The following is an 18,387-nucleotide window of genomic DNA, read 5'->3' as shown; positions in this document are numbered from 1 at the left end:
TAAATGAAAATATTAGGTCAAACAGGCTGCATTTACTTTACAACATTAGTAAAAACAAACTTTATTTCTGACCTCAGTCCTAATAAAAATCTCAATAAATTATATTTAGTCTATATTGTAAGAGATTTGGCCTGGTTATTTGTTCCATGGCTTTTAGTATTTGGTGTAGATGGTTGTGTTCATAAAGTGGTATATTTTTGTAATTTACCTAAAGGTGATAACTTCTCTTCTCATCTCATGAAATGTTGTGTTAAGGCTGAATGCTAGAAAAGACAACTTCTCTTCCACAAATTGAATTTAAATGTTCTTTAAGAAAATAAATGAAAACATTTGTAAAAAAAAAAAAAAGAAAGTATCCTTTGGGACCAATGAGATGATTTAGCTGGTAGAGATGCTTGCTAGCTACCCTTGAGGACAGGAGTTCAAGCCCCAGGACACACACTGGTGGGTAGAGAGAAGCAGTTACTGTAAAATGTTTTCTGACTTCCATACAAGTTCTTTGCCATGAATGTGTATAAACACACACACACGAAAACTGTATAAACAAAAATTATTTTTCCTTTATTTTAAGAGAATGTTTTAGCTTATAGACACATTCTCATTGTAATTTTGGATGAAGATGGGGCTTAAATATTGTGCTTAACATAAATGTGAATCTCTCCTGTCTCCTTTAATCACTTAAATGGAAAAAGAATATAAATTGAGCATAAATTGTAATGTTTTTCCTGTGGTAAGTTTAAACAACCTTTAAGTTCATCAGTCGATAATGGAGTCTTGAGTTTGAAATAAACAATATATTGGTTTGGCAGGAACATGAGTAAATGTCAATTGGTATTGTGTTGAGAGTTTTTATGGTCATGAAAAATATTATCTCATATTATTTTAAAAGGTTCCTTTTCTATTTGTATGTGTGGGGGGCATGCAGGCATAGCATGGGTGCACACATGTATGTGCTCAAGGAGGTCATGCTAGGGCATTAGGTTCCCAGGAACTGGAATTCCAGTGGTGTGGATACCGATAAACAAACTCAGGTCCCTAGCAGAGCAGTAAGTGCTCTCAACTGCTGAGCAAACTCACAAGATTCATGCAACACTTTTCTTTGGAAAGGTAGATGGAATTAGGTCTTGAAGTTTTTGTTTGTTTATTTTCTTAGATTATATCTTTTGTGGAATCTTTGCATCATAGTAATAGTAATAGATGTAAACCATTACAAGAAAGAACGCCATGAACTATATAATTGTTTTGGTACTTTTCTATATGATAATGAAAGCCAACACACATGGTTCTAATAGAGCACACGTGTGTTGAAGAGGTCTGCTGCTGGGTTGGTTTGTTGGCATGGCCTCCTACCTAGCTTATTGCTGTGTAAAAAGTCATGTGAGTTCGTGATCATCTGTTGTTACTAATGATGGACACATTAATTAAGATGTCTCTCTATAAATATATTTACATTCATATGCTACGTAATATCAAGTTATCTTTTCATGTAGAACTTTCATAGGCATCATAATTCCTATGACGGTTTATTTGCAAGAAGAAAATTAAGCATGCTACCTCAAAAGGGGCTACATAATTCATTTACTCTTAAAGCTTCATTTTACAAGCATTGAAATTGGAGTCCAGACACTGCAAGGCCAAAGCTGAACTTGTACACATTTATTACTTTTGGTTCAATGCTTTCTCAGCCTGATTTGCACTTCCTGGTATGGTTTAGAACTTCTGGATAAAATCAGTGGTTCTTATAATTCTTCTGTCCCTTTGGTGAAGAAAAGAAAACGGTAGTCTTAAGTATCTTAACTGTCTACACATGACTACAGACAGTTCTCTACCTTTGAGTCTTTTGATGTGGCTTTTTATGGATCATTCAATCAAAGACATGTCTACTCCTCACTTTGCCCTTTATGGTATGCATTTTTATACTGTTTTAATTCTGCCCCAAGATGGCTTATCTAATTACATACGTAACCTCTGGCCTGTAATTTAAGGATTCTGTCCTGGTCCATCAGGAGCTTAAATAACAATTCAGGAAAGTGTTCAAAATAACTTACCTTGAAAAACCAGGATTTGCACTCTCTTATGTTCACAGATTTGCTCACAGTTCTCTTTTGCATTGCTTGGCTTCCCTTTTATTGTTATAGAATTAAAATTTGACATGCTATAAGATCTTATATACCCAGACTGTTTGGGTTTATTTATTTATTTATCCAGCATTTATTTATCTGTGTGTACTTGTATGTGTTTGTGTTTTGTTTTCATTTTGGTAGTGCCAGTTTCAGAGTTTTCCTAGTTGGAAAACTGCATTTGAGTGCAGAGGCATCTGGGTACATTTTCCCTAACAGGCTTGAGCAATGCTTGTTTTGTTAGCTTCTGGACTCTGGCCAGCACACTGGGACTTCTATCAGCTGGAATGGCATCTCCAGTCTCGGCTGAGTGTAGGTTATTAGGTTATTCTTGCCCCAAAAGATGAGTCGTCCCCACACTTCATCCAGCGTGAATTAAAGCAAGACTGTAAAATAATGATAATCTCTTGAAGCGAAGCCAGCTGTGCAACTCCAGCCCATCTTCTCCAGTAATTCATATACAGTTCTTATTCTAACAGGACTGACTTGCAGGGGGCACTCACTTGGGACTGCTCAGCCAGCTGTACAACTTTTATTTTGAAGAAAAAAAGTTGAGCCTCAGAACAGGCTGTTTTAAAGACAGGGAGGGACTTAGCCTTGCCGGCTTGACCGGCATGTGGAAGGAGAGCTCTCATGGCTGCAATAACTTAGGGGGAGCTCCTACCTGGGTGTCGCTTGGGGTAGGAAGATTTCTGTTTGTTTTGTCCTGTTTCTGAGGGTCCTGTGTGTTTCTCCTGCCTGTACCAACGTGACTCTTGGTGGGTTTTGCACACCCTGCCCTGTGGGGGAGTGCCCCAACGTGCCTGTCTTATGTGGCCTCTATGGACACACTGCCCGGCTGGCAGAGAACAGGGAAGTTTTCTCCCAGCACCCAAAAAGAGAAAGAGGAAACTACTTTTCCCCTCTGGGCTCCTTGCAGCACAATAGCTCAAGATAAGCCTCCACATTCCCGCCCTGGATTTTTCTGGACTGCTTTCCAGGAAGAAGTTAAAACTTCATCTTTAAATGGATGAGTATGTCACAATCAGGAAGAAACATCTCCAAAGACCCATCTTTAGGTAAGTCTTGCTGCATCCCAGGTGTCTCTGGGGCTGTCAGCCACACTGGTTTCTCTCCCTCATCTTCCGTCCGAGGAATGTGTCTTTAAACTACAGCAGAGTCACACAGAGAGCTCCACGTTTCACTTCATGCAAACTGAAGAAACCCCTTTATTTTCTCTTTTCTGAAGCTCGGGACAGAGTCCTTATCAGCTCCTCTAAATAAGTTTCAAAAACATCTTAGCTATTCAGGCACATGAGTGGCACAGCGCTGGGAAAACTTTGAAAACCTTGTGTGATCTCGCCCCATGCCTGGGTGCTGCTGCACACTCTTCTGACTGAAAAATACTGCGCTCGATTCTCTGCGCTGCTCACACTCGAGGGCAGGGTTTCTGTGCTACAAATGCTGCATCTTCCTGAAGTAATGTTCTCTGAGATAAATCTGAGCTTGATAGCTACTGTGTTGGAGTGGACATTTTCTACATCCTCTGGGAATATTAGGTGAGCAGTTAGGGAAGGAATAAGGCAAAGAGTAGGGCTGTAGGATTGACCAGAAAATTACGGACATAGTAGGATGGACTCCGATAATGTGGTTTATTTGGTGTATGTAAGGGGGAATGCTCTTTCTCCATGGGGATCATTGATTTCTAACTTTTTAAGCTTGATTGTTTAATTATTTGTTGTGTACTTGAGAATTTAGTATTGAAAATGAATCGTTTTTAAGTAAATTGGAACTTACTTAAAACAAAGGAGTTAAATATCAACTTTCTATTATCTTTCCCCAAAATACTGTAGGCATGTAAAAATAGTAAAAGGTAGCGATACTAGATGTTAATCTCAATTGGTAGCCAGTGGTTCTTGATCTTAGGGTTAAATTCAGAATAACGGAAATCTATGGAGCAGACTCCTGTTATTGCATCATACTGAATGTGGGTGGATCTTAAAGAGGGGAATTACATAAAATGTGGTCATTTTATACACTAAGTAAATATTATTGCAGTTTCATTAATAGAAATATTAAACCTTGGTAATACTTAACACAGTTCTAATATAAATCTATTTAGAACATTTTGAAAACAAATTATACTCAAATCCATGCTTAAGGACCTAAGCATAAGTGACACCTGCTTAAGCGTGTGGCTGTAAATATTGTAAACAACTGCTATAACTATGAAAAAATCCAAAATTATTGCCCTAATGGGTATTCACCTCAGGGGTCTTCCAACCCTACACAATTAATCTCTATTTTCTTGCATGTTCATGGTTGTTCCAGGAACTGCTCAAAGAGGGGTCTGCTTGTCATAGAGAAGGAGAGGTGTGTTGGACAGAGGCTGACCCACCTGGCCATCTGGTCCGTGTATTTGGAGATGGAAGCAGATGGGTTTATGCCAAATCCTCTTCACTCCTCTTAAGTTCTATGCTCCAGCACTCTTAATAAGGGGCATCATCTTCCCTATACTTACATTATTTAGATACAGAGAACCGGCTTTTTGTGAAAGGTAAGATTGGGTTTGCCCAACAATTAGTACAAAACATGGTGAATTTAGATACTTGCTTGGTGTTCATGGTGATCTGAATGAATCCCCCTGATTGCCACGAAGAGGCCATACTTTCACCCAGGCAGCTGTTTAAAGCAAGTATAGGAAATGGGTCAAGGTCAGATGCAGGATGAGACTTACTGATTGATTGCTTCCACCACACGTGGTGGAGATGAGAGATGGGAGCTTATCTTAAAGAGTTCATATAATTAGCCATAATCCTCAGAGAAAGCGCAGTTGGGTACTGACTTCCTCCCTGATAGTTGTTTCATTTTTGGGCAAGCTGGCAATCGGGACAAACTCCAGTCTTTGCTGTTTTGCCCTTTTCTCATGCACCGTCTCTTGGTACCTTGTCCCCTTGGCCATCCTCCAGCTATCCAGTCTCTCACTGGAATATCTGTTTTCAGACCTGACTTTTCTTTTTAGCAATCTCCTCCAGACCTTTTTTTCTCGGCGTGTTTCTGCCTGTTTCTCCACCTCTCAAGGGATTTGCCTCTGGTCATCAGTACACTTGATAAGAAAATCTGTTTCAGATGTGCTCCTGGGACCACATAAACTTTTGTGAGCATAATACCTTAGCTACTTATAAAGAACTCATTTAAAGTTTTAGCAAAACAGGTAAGGTTGGGAACGTTTAGTCTGAAATTCCGTATTTCTTTATGTAGAATAGTTTCTCCTGTAAAACTCATGGCTCTAAACTCAGCTCACCTGAACTTCTCTGGCAGACTTTGAGTTCTAGAGAGACATGACCTTGTATATACCTAAGTGAGCAAGGCCCTCAAGTGGCAGTACCTTACAGGAGGAAATAGTAACTGGGAAGGACAGATATTAGGTACAAATTATTATGGCATTTAATTCATCTTAAGGAGAAAATAGAAAAATGCTTTTAAATTTATTTTGAAGCTGAATGAAAGTCAATTTTGCATCAGCATAATTACCACAAATTTAAGAAACTAAAAACAGTTTATTAAATGGAAAAATATGTAGGTTTTGGAGTAATGTAGGGTGCATACTGACGTCCTATGGCTGGATTAAGAAGAATATGACATAATTTAGATCCTGTTTCTAAGAATGTACAGGTTTCATACAAAGAGAATTCTCAAAGAATTTCACATAGTAAAGCTATCAAACCCTCCTTTATAAAGGACTTCCTTGGAATGAGTTTATACACTTATATGCATCTCCATGCTATGTGAGGCGCAGAGCAAAAGCAAAACTCCTTTTATGATCAAAGCGGACGTTTATATTACCTTGTTCATATTACTTGTTGAACAGTGTGTGTATCTGTGGGACCAACAGTACTGCTCAGGCCCAAGTATTAGTAAATGTTGCTCCTTGAACAAACGTTGTGGTTCTGGCAGTGCCCTTATAACCCAACCTTATGCAGAGAAAGGGTAGCTCTTTTGTTCTAGAGAAATAATGCAGATAAACATCACAGGCTCCATTTTTTTCTGGCGTCTGATACCTGACACTTTTATCCCTTCCTCATTTATCACTTTATTGAGAGTCATAAATCTATATTTTAATAATACAGAATTTAACACAATCACACAAAAGACCCTTGCGTAACTTCAACAAAGTAATTGCTGAAAGCATTCCCATATTATCAAATTCATATTATTTTGTAAGCTTTCTCTATGCCATGTGATGAATCAACTTTAGTCTCTGATACTAAGAAAACTGTTTCCCCTAAGGAGCTTCAGCCAGAGAACTATTTCTTCTTTGAAAGTCATTGCCATGGAGTTTAAGCATAAGCTTTTTGCAGTGAGATCACCTCCCCGTTCATTTTATACATTTTACTCCACCCCCGTTTTATTGCAGTCAAATTTTTCCCTTTGTAGTTCCTAGAAGTGAACAGTCAATGAGAACTGGGAAGATTCTTATAGGTTTGTGTTGTTTGGAAGCAACAACCTTTGACCCTCTTTCAGAGTTCAAAAATGGGCAAGTTATTTTTCTGGGGATTTTCCATTGGAAGTACCATTAAGAAAGTCACAAATGAAATCAAACCACACAAACGGTTGCTCGTCAGCCCCAGCAATGAGAATTGCCCTGTTCATCTGGGATCTGAGACACCGAAGGGCAATGATGCCAGGGCCAAGGACTAATGAAAATCGTTTGAGGTCTTCCCAGACTCCCAGCCTGTAGAACACGCTGTTTCTTCTCTTTATGTGCTTTCAGAAGTTTTATTTTTACTGGTATCTGTTAACAGCGGAATTCTGAGTGTGTTTTTGGCAGACATGTTCTGTTCACATAGAAATGTCGAATGCAGTACGATGGAATGAGAAAATCTATAAAAAGATCTTGCTTTTGTTTGTGGGTCTATTGGGAAAGTTTTGGGGTTTATAGCAATACTATAAAATAAGTCATGTATTTATTTGAAGTACCTACCATATATTTAACAGCAAAAATCTTTTGAGTACAAGCATTGTTTATTCCCCTGCTTTAGCTCAGCGTATAAAAACATTACCAAAGCCCAGATGTAAAGATGGCCCAGTCTTTTAGATTTTAATGCATTAATAAGGGAGGGGCACTGGATTACAGCAGTGTTCTCTCTAGGTGTCCAGATGAAGCTCAGTTATTCTGATTTTTCAGGTAGGTACATTTCCTGCAGAGCTTGTGGTACAACTAAAAATAACCTGAACAAGTAGTGTAAAGCATAAAACTCACTTGGAAATTTAAAGCAATTGTGATGCATTACTGGCTCTTTTTATTCCATAAATACTTAAGTATTTGGTATCATTAAATTGAAATCTCTTTTGAGCACCTTCCTTACGTAATTTTGAGAAAAGTACATTGTAGTATGAGCTCATCAGAGTATAGGAGATTACATAGATCAAAGTTACATAGATCAAAGTATTAATGTTAATTGATGGAGTGGTAAAATGCATAAAATATCCTTTTATTCAATAAGGCTTCTTATAGATATGGCTCTATGTGAATCATATATGAAATTTAATGTAAACATTATATAATTATAAATTTGTAAGTGTATTTTTCAGTTTTTGCCTTCAAGATGTGTTTATAAATTTGTTCAGTTATAAAAGAGAGACCCAGACATGGGGATTACATGAGACCTGATCTCGAAAAACCGAGAAAACAAGAAAAAGTGCGCTTGTAAATTTGTAACGGAGACAGAGTTTTCAAACATGTGAATGCCGTGTCTTACAGAGGTGATGAAGAAAAGAGGCGAACAGTTGCATGTAGGTTTCCCCCACTGCCTATTAAAGTGGGAAATTCAAAACGAAGTCCCAAAGATGTGTGTCTGTGTGTGCAGTGTGTGCATGGCATATGTGTGCATGTGTGTGTGCTTATGCATGTGTATGTGCACACATGTGTGTGTGCATGCGTGCGTGCCTCTGTGTGTGTGTGTCTGCCTGGACATGCATGGAGCATGTGGAGAAGCTGGAGGTTGACTTCAGCTATTTTTCTTTATTGCCTTCTACCTTATATTTTGGGACAGAGTCTCTCACTGAACCTGGAATTTGCCAGTTTAACTAGACTCGTTGGCCAGCGAACACTCGTTATCTGCCTGTCTCCTCCCACCAGTACTGGAGTTACAAGCATGTGCCAACATGCTGGCTTTTATGTGGGTGCTGGAGGCCCAAACTCAGAACTTCACACCGTGCAGGCAAACACACTCTGAGCAATGTCTCCAGCACTGAGAAATGAATTTAAAATCTAAAACCCTCTACAAGTGTGGTTCTCCACCTTCCTAATGCTGGGACCCTTTACTAGTTCCTCCTGTTGTGGTCACCCCAACCATAAAAGTATTTCAGTTACTACTTTACAACTGTAATTTTGCTACTGTTCTGAATCATAATGTAAATATTTTTGGAGATAGAGGTTTGCCAAGGGGATCACAACCCACAAGTTGAGGACCTCTGCTCTAAGCATACAGTTCTACTTAGCAAAACTAGTCTATTCTAAAATTGATATGTTTACTAAAAATTAATCTTTTGTTGTATAGGTCAACGATGTTACTGCTGCTAACTAAATGTCATTGTATACATAGAGGAAAAGGAATGGATACAAACTTATCTTTAGCATAAATTATACAAGTCAAATCAAAACAAACACATTTGAATGTAAGACTATTAAACCATTTTTAGTGTTTATCATTAAAGAAAATCAGACATTAGTGTCCCTATTTATTTCCTAAGTCATAATAGGAATTGGTGTAATTTTTAAGTGGTCTATCAACTATAAACTGTAGTTTGTTATATATTTTAACTTGGCATTGCTGTCTTCATCAGAGGCCTTACAGTTAATACTAAGGACTAACTTTCATCCAACCCATTTTAGGAAAGTTACATGCATGTAATGTTCTAGACAATACTATGATAGGGATGAAGTTCAAGATGAATGATTTCAATCATGGAGCCAAGAAGCAGGAGCAGATTGAAGCATGGGAAAGTGTCTCTTATTCAGCTGCATGCATCTTGTCTCACAGGCTAGACAGCTTGCTGATGCTTGAGGTTATTTTGGGAGTTTGGTATGATTTAGAAATGGCTTTTCAAAGATCTGGAATGTTTGAAATGAGGAAAATCAAGATTATTCGCGTAGAATAATCTATTTAGTGGTCTCACATCCTCTGGAAATTCTTACATTTTGAGTAATTAGCCTTCAGTGGATTTTGTTTAAGTAAAACTCAGGAGCAGAAAGTCATCCCAATGGATGCTTGTTAAAGATGACCTGTGGGTCTTCAGACAGGGGACAACCTTAAAGATGTCTGCAGTATTTACAAACCAAGCCTCCTCGGTTCTGTGCCTGGACATAACATAGTTTTGACAGTTGGTTCTCATGGGAAAGCTTCAGTTTATTTATGAGTTTGATTGCGGCTGCAAGGACATCAGCTCTAATTGAGGGAAAGCCAACATTTCCTGAACTGGAGCTGCTGGGAGGGGAAAGAAGCCAAGGTGCCTCAGCCGAGACCAGTCGCTCTTCTCCGGGTGTCGTCTTTGTGCTATCTGTTCCTTCCCGTTCAGAGCCATGCTTTCTGTTACAAAAAGGGTTGATTTCTTTGTTGAATTACTGTTCATTACCAGTGTTTTCATGACTCAAGATATCAATGTTAGGAAGGTATTTTTAAAGCAGAAGTGTGTGTGTGTGTGTGTAGGTGTATTGTCTGTGTACATGTTTGTATGGGGGCATTCTCTTTGTGCATATGTGGAAACAATATGTAAACAGCAGGTGTTTTACTCAGCTGATTCTCCACTTTGTTGTATGAGACTTGGCCTTCCACGTTTTGGCAGGCTGGTTGGACCGAAAGCCCCCAGGCCTGTCTCAGCACCCCAGTGCTGGGCATGTGTTGTCACATCTGACATTTTTTCACGGAGTGAGGATTTGACTTTGGCTTCTCATGCTCATACTCACTAAGCCATCTCCTCCGCCACAGAATAGATATGTTTATTGATTATCTATTTACTAATGAGATGTATATATATAGGTATGGCAAGTTTTTAGCATAAAGTTACTTCAGTTTTAAAAATATGACTATTTAATTTGACTATTTTCAGGATCAAAGGGTTTTAAACACACGGCTTAAAAATCCGTGATAATGACAGAGTAAAGTTGCATCATTAGCGCAGAACAGCGACCATTTTATGAGTCCCAGTTGAGGACAGAACAGAAAGTCTCACTAGGGTCAATTCAAGTTCAAGTTGCATCATTCGAGCAAAAGTCTGGATGAAAGTAGGGAGCATGTGAAGATCTGGGAGCAATGGCTTGCTAGCTCTCGCTAATGAGGTTGCCCAATGCTCACGTCTCCTCCTGCAGTGACGTTTCCATGGAACCCTTAGAGCAAGCCATGGAGACCTGCAGATCTCTTGGTCCACAGCTCAGTGCTTGTTGCTTGGTTGAGCTGACTCTGGCTGTTCATGAACATAAGATCCCTTAGCATGTTCATTTGCACCCCTTTTACTTAGTTCCTCTGTGTTGTATCATAATCACATGAACGAGAGGATTGACTTTCTGAAAAAATACTGCACAATCTCCAAGGCTACAATCAAAATTGAATCCATTGAATATTCCTCATACTTTTAGGAAAGTGTGCTTCAAAAGTCAGAAAGTACTTACTAAAGGCTTCAAACGTAAAACAGAGTACCACAGTCTTCCAAACAAACAAAGTAGCGCTTGTGCTGATCAATAGGAGAAGATATTTGCTTTCTTAAAACCACTTAAAGAGAGGCTGGAAAGATGGCTCATAGGGTAAGATCATTTGCTGCTCTTGCAGAGGACCGAGGGTTGGTTCTCAGCACCTATATGGTAGCTCATGACTGTCTGTAACTCCAGGGAACCTGGCACACACTTTATCTCCCTTGGGTGCTGCATGCATGTGCTGTACATACATATATGAAGTCAAAACACTCATACACGGAGAAAAATATAAATTTAAAAAGTAATACCCTGACATGGGACCTGGAGAGAGAGCGCTCAGCACTTAAGAATACATGCTGCTTTTGAAGAGGGCCCAGATCGATCAATCACTGAAGACAATGGCATTAGAGATTGGTATTTGTAACTATTCCCCAAATACAGTGCTTAAAATGACACTCATCTTAGGGTGGAGGCAAGCGGTTGAAGGATCCCCAGGATCTTCACAAGGCTGGACTTGAGCTCAGTGGGGCTGTTTTGCGTGCTTGTGGTCAAATGGAGCCTTTGCTCAGGGTGTCTGGTGGAGGGACCCTTGGCTACATGATTAAGCTTTCTTGTGTTGCATCCCTAACGTCTCTCCATGGAATAGCCTGGACAGATTCTTACCATTATTGCAGGAAGCAGACGTGGAAGCATTTCTTTTTGAAGGCTCCAAATGAATCTTATTAAGACATATTGCCTCCGTTCCACTGGGAAGATCAAGAAGTCACACAACATGCTCAGGGTTTGCGTGGGAGGCTGTGATGCCAACGGGCCATACACAGAACACAAAACAAAACAAGCACACAGAATTGTGTGAATTAGCACGCTACACTTCCTCCACAGGTGTTTATGTTTATTTTTTCTTCGGATTATTCTTTTTCTTAACTCAGCTCCGTTTTATTCATCCATCGAAGGGAAGGAACATCAAATCTTTTATGCTGTAAAGTAGCCTCAGTGATTACTGAGGACAGGAAAAATTATTAACAGAGTTGTGACGTCCAGATGGGTGCTGGGTGGATAATGGGTCAGATGTGGTGCACCTGACTCCCGGGTGACAGCATACCTTAGATACCTAGTTAGAGTGTTTTAATAAGTATAAAGTTTACAGGAGTCTCACCTAATGGCCTACGCCAGTAGCTGTTTTACTGATAATGACTAGCCATGTTTCCTCAGCTCCTTTGGGTAACTGATCTTCATTAAGTAACTTGATGACACACCTGAGGAAATTCATTGTTGTAATGGAAGTCGGAGAATTCATTATATAATTCTAGGTAATTCAGTTCTAACGCTGTTAATCTTCTGACCTAGAACACCGGTTCTGAAAGCGGCCACAGGAACAGAGCTCGCTCACAGGCCTTAGATTTGTAGCTCAGTCATAGCCATCATGTGCATTTTTCTTGGTTTGAAGTTTAGTATTTTTTTCCAAATAGGTTCCCTTTGTAGAAGATTTATGGTAATGGTTTCTGTTCCTTAACTATCCCACATATCACTGCAGAAAGCAAATGTGTTTGTAAAAGCTACAAACTCGATGACCTCTCTTTTGAATCAGTGACACGCAGAATGGATATTTTCACCATTGTCTGAATAGCAGCTGACAAAACAAAGCAGAAACAAAACAAAGCTCCAAGCATTAGCCTCAGAGATTTTGGTTCACCAGGTCTTGGGATGGAAAGCTTTGATGTGGTTCTGAAGCTGCCAGGGTTCCTGTTAGTGCAGAGCTTGCTGTGGGCCTGTTTCCTTGAATGATAGAATTCAAGGGCTTCTTCAAAGAATTAATTCTACTAACAGGATTAATACCCACTAGAAAGGAAAGGTCTGGAAAATTAATACACGCTAGGAAGGAAAGATCTGGAAGTGCTCTCAATAACATTGGGAAATTATTGGGAAAGGAAGCCAAAATTTTCTTCCTCTTCTTCCTCAAAACAGCCTCTGAGCCTAGCTGGTGATATGCCTCCCTAATTCTAGTATCCAAGAGGTGAAGGCAGGAGGCATGTTTCTGTGTGTGAACCTGTCAGAAAGGAAATTAAAGAAAAGATTGATTTTTAATACAAAAATCTGTTTTTGTTTAGTACTTCTTATGCATTTTCCTCTTAAAATTCTTTTGTGTGTGCATGTGTACTTGTATGTGTTGTGTTTGTGTCTGTGTGTGCGTGCATGTATATTTTTGTGTGTATGTGTGCATGTTTGTGTGTGCCTGTGTGTGTGTATTTGTGTGTGTGTGTACTTGTGTGTGTGTGTGTGTGTGTGTGTGTGTGTTGGTGTGCGCATGGGTCTGACAGCACCAGGGTCCGTATGTGGAGGACAGAGGACAACACTGGGTGTCAGTCTTCGTTGCTCACCTCGTGGGTGAACAGGGGCTCTGTTGCTCTTCGGGTGCGTGCTCTAGGCTGCCTGGTCATTGAACTTTGTGCAAGTGAGTCATCTCTACCTCCTGTCTCTACAGAGGCACTGAGTTAGCATGTGGCTGAGCTACTGTGTTGTCTTTTGTGTGGTTGATGGGGATCCTAATTAAGACTCTTAGGTTTGGGGAGCAAACACATTGACCGAATCATCTACCCAGTTCTCTCCTCTTAAAAACAAATTTAAATACATTTTGTTTTCTGCTGTAGATCTTGCACAGGCTACCAGGAACTCCAATGTAATAGTTCTCGGCTTTAGCTGTATTTTGAAATCACTGGAAACTCAGAAAGAAAAATCCAAATGCACAAGTGTGTTAGTTACTTTTTCTGTTGCTTTGATAAAATTCCCTGATGAAAGGGGAGAGAGGGTTATTTCTGTGCACAGGTCGAGGGTATGGTCCTTCCTGACGACAGGCTTGGCTTCATTCACTTGCAATGTCTGTGCACAATGCATCCAAAGTCAGGAAGCAGAGATTAATGAATGCAAGACCCGAGCCCAGTAAAGGGTACCACACACTTTTAGGGTGGATGTTTCTTTCTCAGTTAAACAGATCAAGACAAGACCTCAGAGGCATGGCTGGAGGCTAACACAGTCTAGATAATCCCTTAGAAAGTACATGCAGTGGCTTGTTTCCTCTGCGATTTTAGGCGCTCTCAAATTAGTAATATTAACCTTCATAGCAGGTGTTCAAAATAAAATTTTCTCCCTGAGACAGAGGAATCAAAGTCTTCTTTAGAGCTCTACTTTTCTCCTATGCAGCCAATTTTGATAGTTCCTGCTCTAAAAAGAGGTTTATGGGAAGGGCGGTGACAAACAAGGAAGGTGGCCCATTTACTTAAAAGTGCCCTTTGAAGAGAAGGTTTCCGCGGCAAAGGGAAGAAGGAAAGAGCACCTAGAATCTGAGAGACTGAGTAAAGGCAGGGGCTGAAAAGTGTCTGGGAACATTTTAGGACCAGGGAGATTTCCCGACTGGCCAGCGCCTAGAGCTGACTGAGCATCCATAGGTGGAGAACGGTTGATAATTTGGAACAGACCAGAGTCCCAAGACTGACTGTGTGCATTCTGTACACATGTGTTACCACTGTCATGATACAGTGTCAAATCTGAACTGAGCTCAGCATTTCTAGAATGTCATGTCTTTTTATCTTAGGACACCGCTGCCCTGACACGCTAGGGACAAAGTCTTATGTTGGTAAATGCTAATTGTTACATCCCTTCCTCCCTTAGAAGTCTGGCAGATGATCTTATATTTATTTTGTTTAGTAGCTCTCAAAACTCATGCAATTCAGAGCTCTCACAAATGTCCTTAGAAAGTTGTATTTGGAAGAAGTTCTAGTTACCGCTAAATCTCTCACAAATATGTCTGCTTCATTTTCTGAAACTCACTTACCTGTTCTTCCTCCTTCAATGAATTATTCTCTTATTTTGATTATCTGGAAGATAGCTTGACCCCAAGAAATGTTTCCACAGCTAATATTTTTCCTCCCATCGCAGGGAAACAAAGTTGCCTAGCTGGAAATAGTGGATGTTTATTATGTAACCATGATGGTGTGAGTCTAAAAACAGAGAGAAGAAGAAATATTTGGAGGAGATTGAGAAACAATGAACAATGTCACACTAGTGAGACAGCTGAGGGTGAATGAAGACACAACAGATGAGAGTGCCGTGGGATTGTCACACCCAGATGCCACTGTGCACACAGAGTGGGCCGCCCCTTTTCCAGATCCCGAGTCTTTCCTCCCATTTCATCTTGAGAAGATTCTCCCCAGCATCGCCTTTAAATTCATACTCAATGAAAAACAGTCGAAAGTCTGCAATGGGTACTATTTGGGCAGTGATAGCTTAAAGTTTTGTAGAATACTATTTGAGATGTTTAATTTGAGTTTTATTTGCCTGTTTCATTGTTGGCAAACTGTGGTGAAGTAGGAAGATTCCAGCTTCAAGGTGAAGAAGAAAAGGGTCAGAGGGTCACAGGAAGCTAGGGGAAGAGATAATTAAAAGCAATGACACTAGGAACAAATAGATTAAGTGTGTTTCTCATTCCAGGCTTATCTTCACAGCAGAAAGGGTTAGGAGACAGTGCAGATAATACACAGCTATGTGATTCTTTACTGAGGTGTGATCCCTCCCTCCCTCCCTTCCTCCCGTCCATCTCCTTCTTTCCTTCTTTCCTTCCTTCCTCCCTCCCTTCCTTTCTTGTTCTAGCCAATGAAATTACTTGAATTAAAAAAAACGTGCTTTTCTGAATTATGTAATGCACGTGATTTCTGGGAAAGCTTTCTCTCGAAGAGGTGGAGAGGCAAACAGAAAGGCACAGTCGCGTGATTTACTGGGGTAACTGTACAAACACAGAGTTTACAGGACGCATACGATGCTCCTGTGAGGGTTGAGAGGACACAGAGCACTGTCTCCAGACGAAAGAGGAGCGGAAAAGATAAAGTTCAGGCTGTTGCTTTGAAAGCGTTCCCAAACAGAAGAGATTTGTTGCTATCATAACCTAAACAACCCTTTCCCAAGCCACAGAAAGACCCTAAAGATAACGGAGGATGTGGTTTCTTGGATGTGCAACTCAATATTCAGTTGCATTAGGACTTCATTACTAGAAATGGCTGAAATCGGGACGTTGTCTTCGTTCTATTCACCTATATTTCAGGCAATTCTCTCCACGAACGCCCTAATAGCCCAAAACCTGAGAACTTACTTTAAAAGCTTTAATTTACTTGTGGTTATTCTTGAGTTCCACAAAGGTTCCCTGTTTGTTTTGTTTCATTTCTGTTTATTTGTCTTAACTATTTTACCTTATTGTAAACTTCTTGAAATGTCATGCTAAGAATTTCTTTTCTAAAGAGAAAAAGAAAATCTCACAATGTGTTAGACTGACTATAGACTGCCCTGCGAAGGCTATTTTTTTCTTTTTTAAGATTCTGACATTGAGGATAAGGAGATGGCTTAGGGTGTAAGAGCACTTGAATTGCAGTTATGAAGACCTGAGTTCGAATCCCCATAAAAAGCTGCATGTGGTCACATATACCTGCAATCTCAGCAATAAGGGACAGAGACAAGATCCCGGGAGCTCATGGGTCAGCCTGCCAAGCTGAGATGAGGAGCTTTGGTTTTAATGAGAGACCTTACCTCAAGGATTAGAATAGAAAAAAGACAGCCAACCTCCTTTTCTGGCATTTCCATGAGCACAGACACACATACACACACACACACGCACGCACGCACGCACACATGCACACACACACACACACACACACACAAAGAAAAAGAAAAAGAAAAAAATCAATATTTAGAAATCTTTACTAAAACTATATATATGCTACCGAGGAGTGGTGAAGACATAATTGCCTTACAATTCATCCCTTTCCTAGGGCGATTCATTGTTTGATGGTGCTTGCTTTAACAAGAATCTACTGGAACTTGGTATTAATCAAAATATGGATAACACTTTAAACCAATCCCATTCCCTGGCAAAGCCTTCCCTTCCCCTCCTGTCAGTGTCTATGCAGGTAGGGCAGAAACTGAACTGCTGAGTCCCCAGGTGCAATCTGCCCAGCTTCATACGCTCCATCTTCCTTCCTAGCTAGCAGCTCATCGCTTCTTTCCCTATGGGCTCAGCTACCAGTTCGGCTTTCCTTGTTCATTATGTCCACACAGAGCTGGTGGAGGACACAGTCTAGATTTAATTGTCTGACCTCCTCCCCTGACTTAACCATGCAGGGGGCACTCTGAGGTTAGTCCTCCCAGTACCTAGTTCCTCTCTTCCTTTCCTTATATCAAAGTGCCTCATGGCGTTCACGTGTTTGTCAGTGAGTGTGCTGTTTGGAAGAGCTATGCTCATATCTTTCACATATGAGGGTCTTCAATGCCCTTCTTAGAAGAATGCGTCTTTGTCTGAGCAGAAAGTGGTGTTTAGACTTCTCAGGTGGAATGAAGCTTGGCATTTTTCTTTAGAGAATGGGGCATTTTGAGGAAGGGTCTAGATTTACACATGCAAGATTTATCAGAGAACAGAATTCTTGGGTGATATTTTCATAGCATACTGGGTTACTTAGAAATGCCCTTTGTAAAATAATTTTCCCTTAGGTTGTTGGCTCTGCCAATTTAAGATTCAATTGACTTTTCATTTGTTAGTCTTTACTCTGTAGACTGTCACCGCTTGCATTTACTTTCATTAACTTTTTAGTCCCTAGAAAAAGATACCTTCTCATCACCACAGCAAGGCTCTGTGTTGACACTTGAGGTTCTCAATGCACAATCCATCATTTTTCATTTCTCATATATTCACTGGATGGTTGCCTGATACTAATCCGAGGAGATTTGTTATACCTCATGATTCTATAAGAATCAGTTCCAAAGTCCACGTGCAGATCCCTTATGAATCTGTCTATCCGCTGGATAGTCTCTCATGAGATAGTTTTACATCTATACAAACACAAGCATATGAAACACATAGCCACAGGATAACAATGGGATTTTCCTGAACCTTGTGTTTATGTAAAAAGCAAACATGAGAAGGCAAAGATATAATAATGAGAGTTTCCATAATTGACAGTAACTTTTTATGATAAATACAAGTAAATATGAAAGTTTTCCGGTAAGTTATTGTTTGAGCCATAACGCTTAGAGAAGGAGTTAGTTGCTTTAACCCTTTTGGTTGAGACTTAAAGGAAGCACCAAACATTCCCTTGTCTGTTCAATCCTTTCGACATGGAAACCTCAGTTTTTCAGCATTTTTATTTTTTGTCACCCATAACAAAATAATTGGTAGAGTCTTACAAATCTGTCCTTAGCAAAGTTTTTTTTTTTTCTCTTTTCCCTTCCTGGTGCCTGATGGCATCAACACCTCCTACTCACTCACCTACAATGTGACGGGTGTTTTTTCTTCAGACTAGGCTTCTGATTTCCAGTCCCCTGGTTCCTTGCTTCTAGAGTAGTGGTTCTCATCATGTAGGTTACACCCCCTCGGGTCACGTGACATTTTTAGATTTCGATTCATAACAATAGCAACATTGCAGTTATGAAGTCGCAGCAAAATGATTTTCTGGATGGGGGTCACCACAACATGAGGTCCTGTATTAAAGGATCGCAGCATTAGGAAGGTTGAGAACCACTGCTCTAGAGTTACCAGATTTGCTTCTAAAGCTTTGACTG

At 40.0% G+C, this 18,387-nt stretch overlaps 1 protein-coding gene across 6 annotated transcripts in view; it reads left to right on the top strand.

The window, feature by feature from the left end:
* The window catches only part of Pde1a (phosphodiesterase 1A), a 239,366-nt gene that overhangs the window by 61,833 nt on the left and 159,146 nt on the right, over window positions 1-18,387 (top strand). Inside the window, exon 1 of one of the 6 annotated variants that reach the window (XM_013346010.2) lies at window positions 2,449-3,178. The exons of the other annotated variants lie outside the window; for them this stretch is intronic. Within the exon in view, the coding sequence (XP_013201464.1) occupies window positions 3,126-3,178 (53 nt within the window). The 5' untranslated portion in view covers window positions 2,449-3,125. Of the gene's footprint in view, window positions 1-2,448; window positions 3,179-18,387 lie in introns of those variants that run through there. 6 annotated transcript variants of the gene reach the window in all.

Source organism: Microtus ochrogaster, chromosome 4 (assembly GCF_000317375.1).
Source record: "Microtus ochrogaster isolate Prairie Vole_2 chromosome 4, MicOch1.0, whole genome shotgun sequence".
Lineage (NCBI taxonomy): Eukaryota > Metazoa > Chordata > Mammalia > Rodentia > Cricetidae > Microtus > Microtus ochrogaster.
The sequence above is the reverse complement of the archived record's forward strand: the minus strand, read 5'-3'. Positions and strand labels throughout refer to the sequence as shown.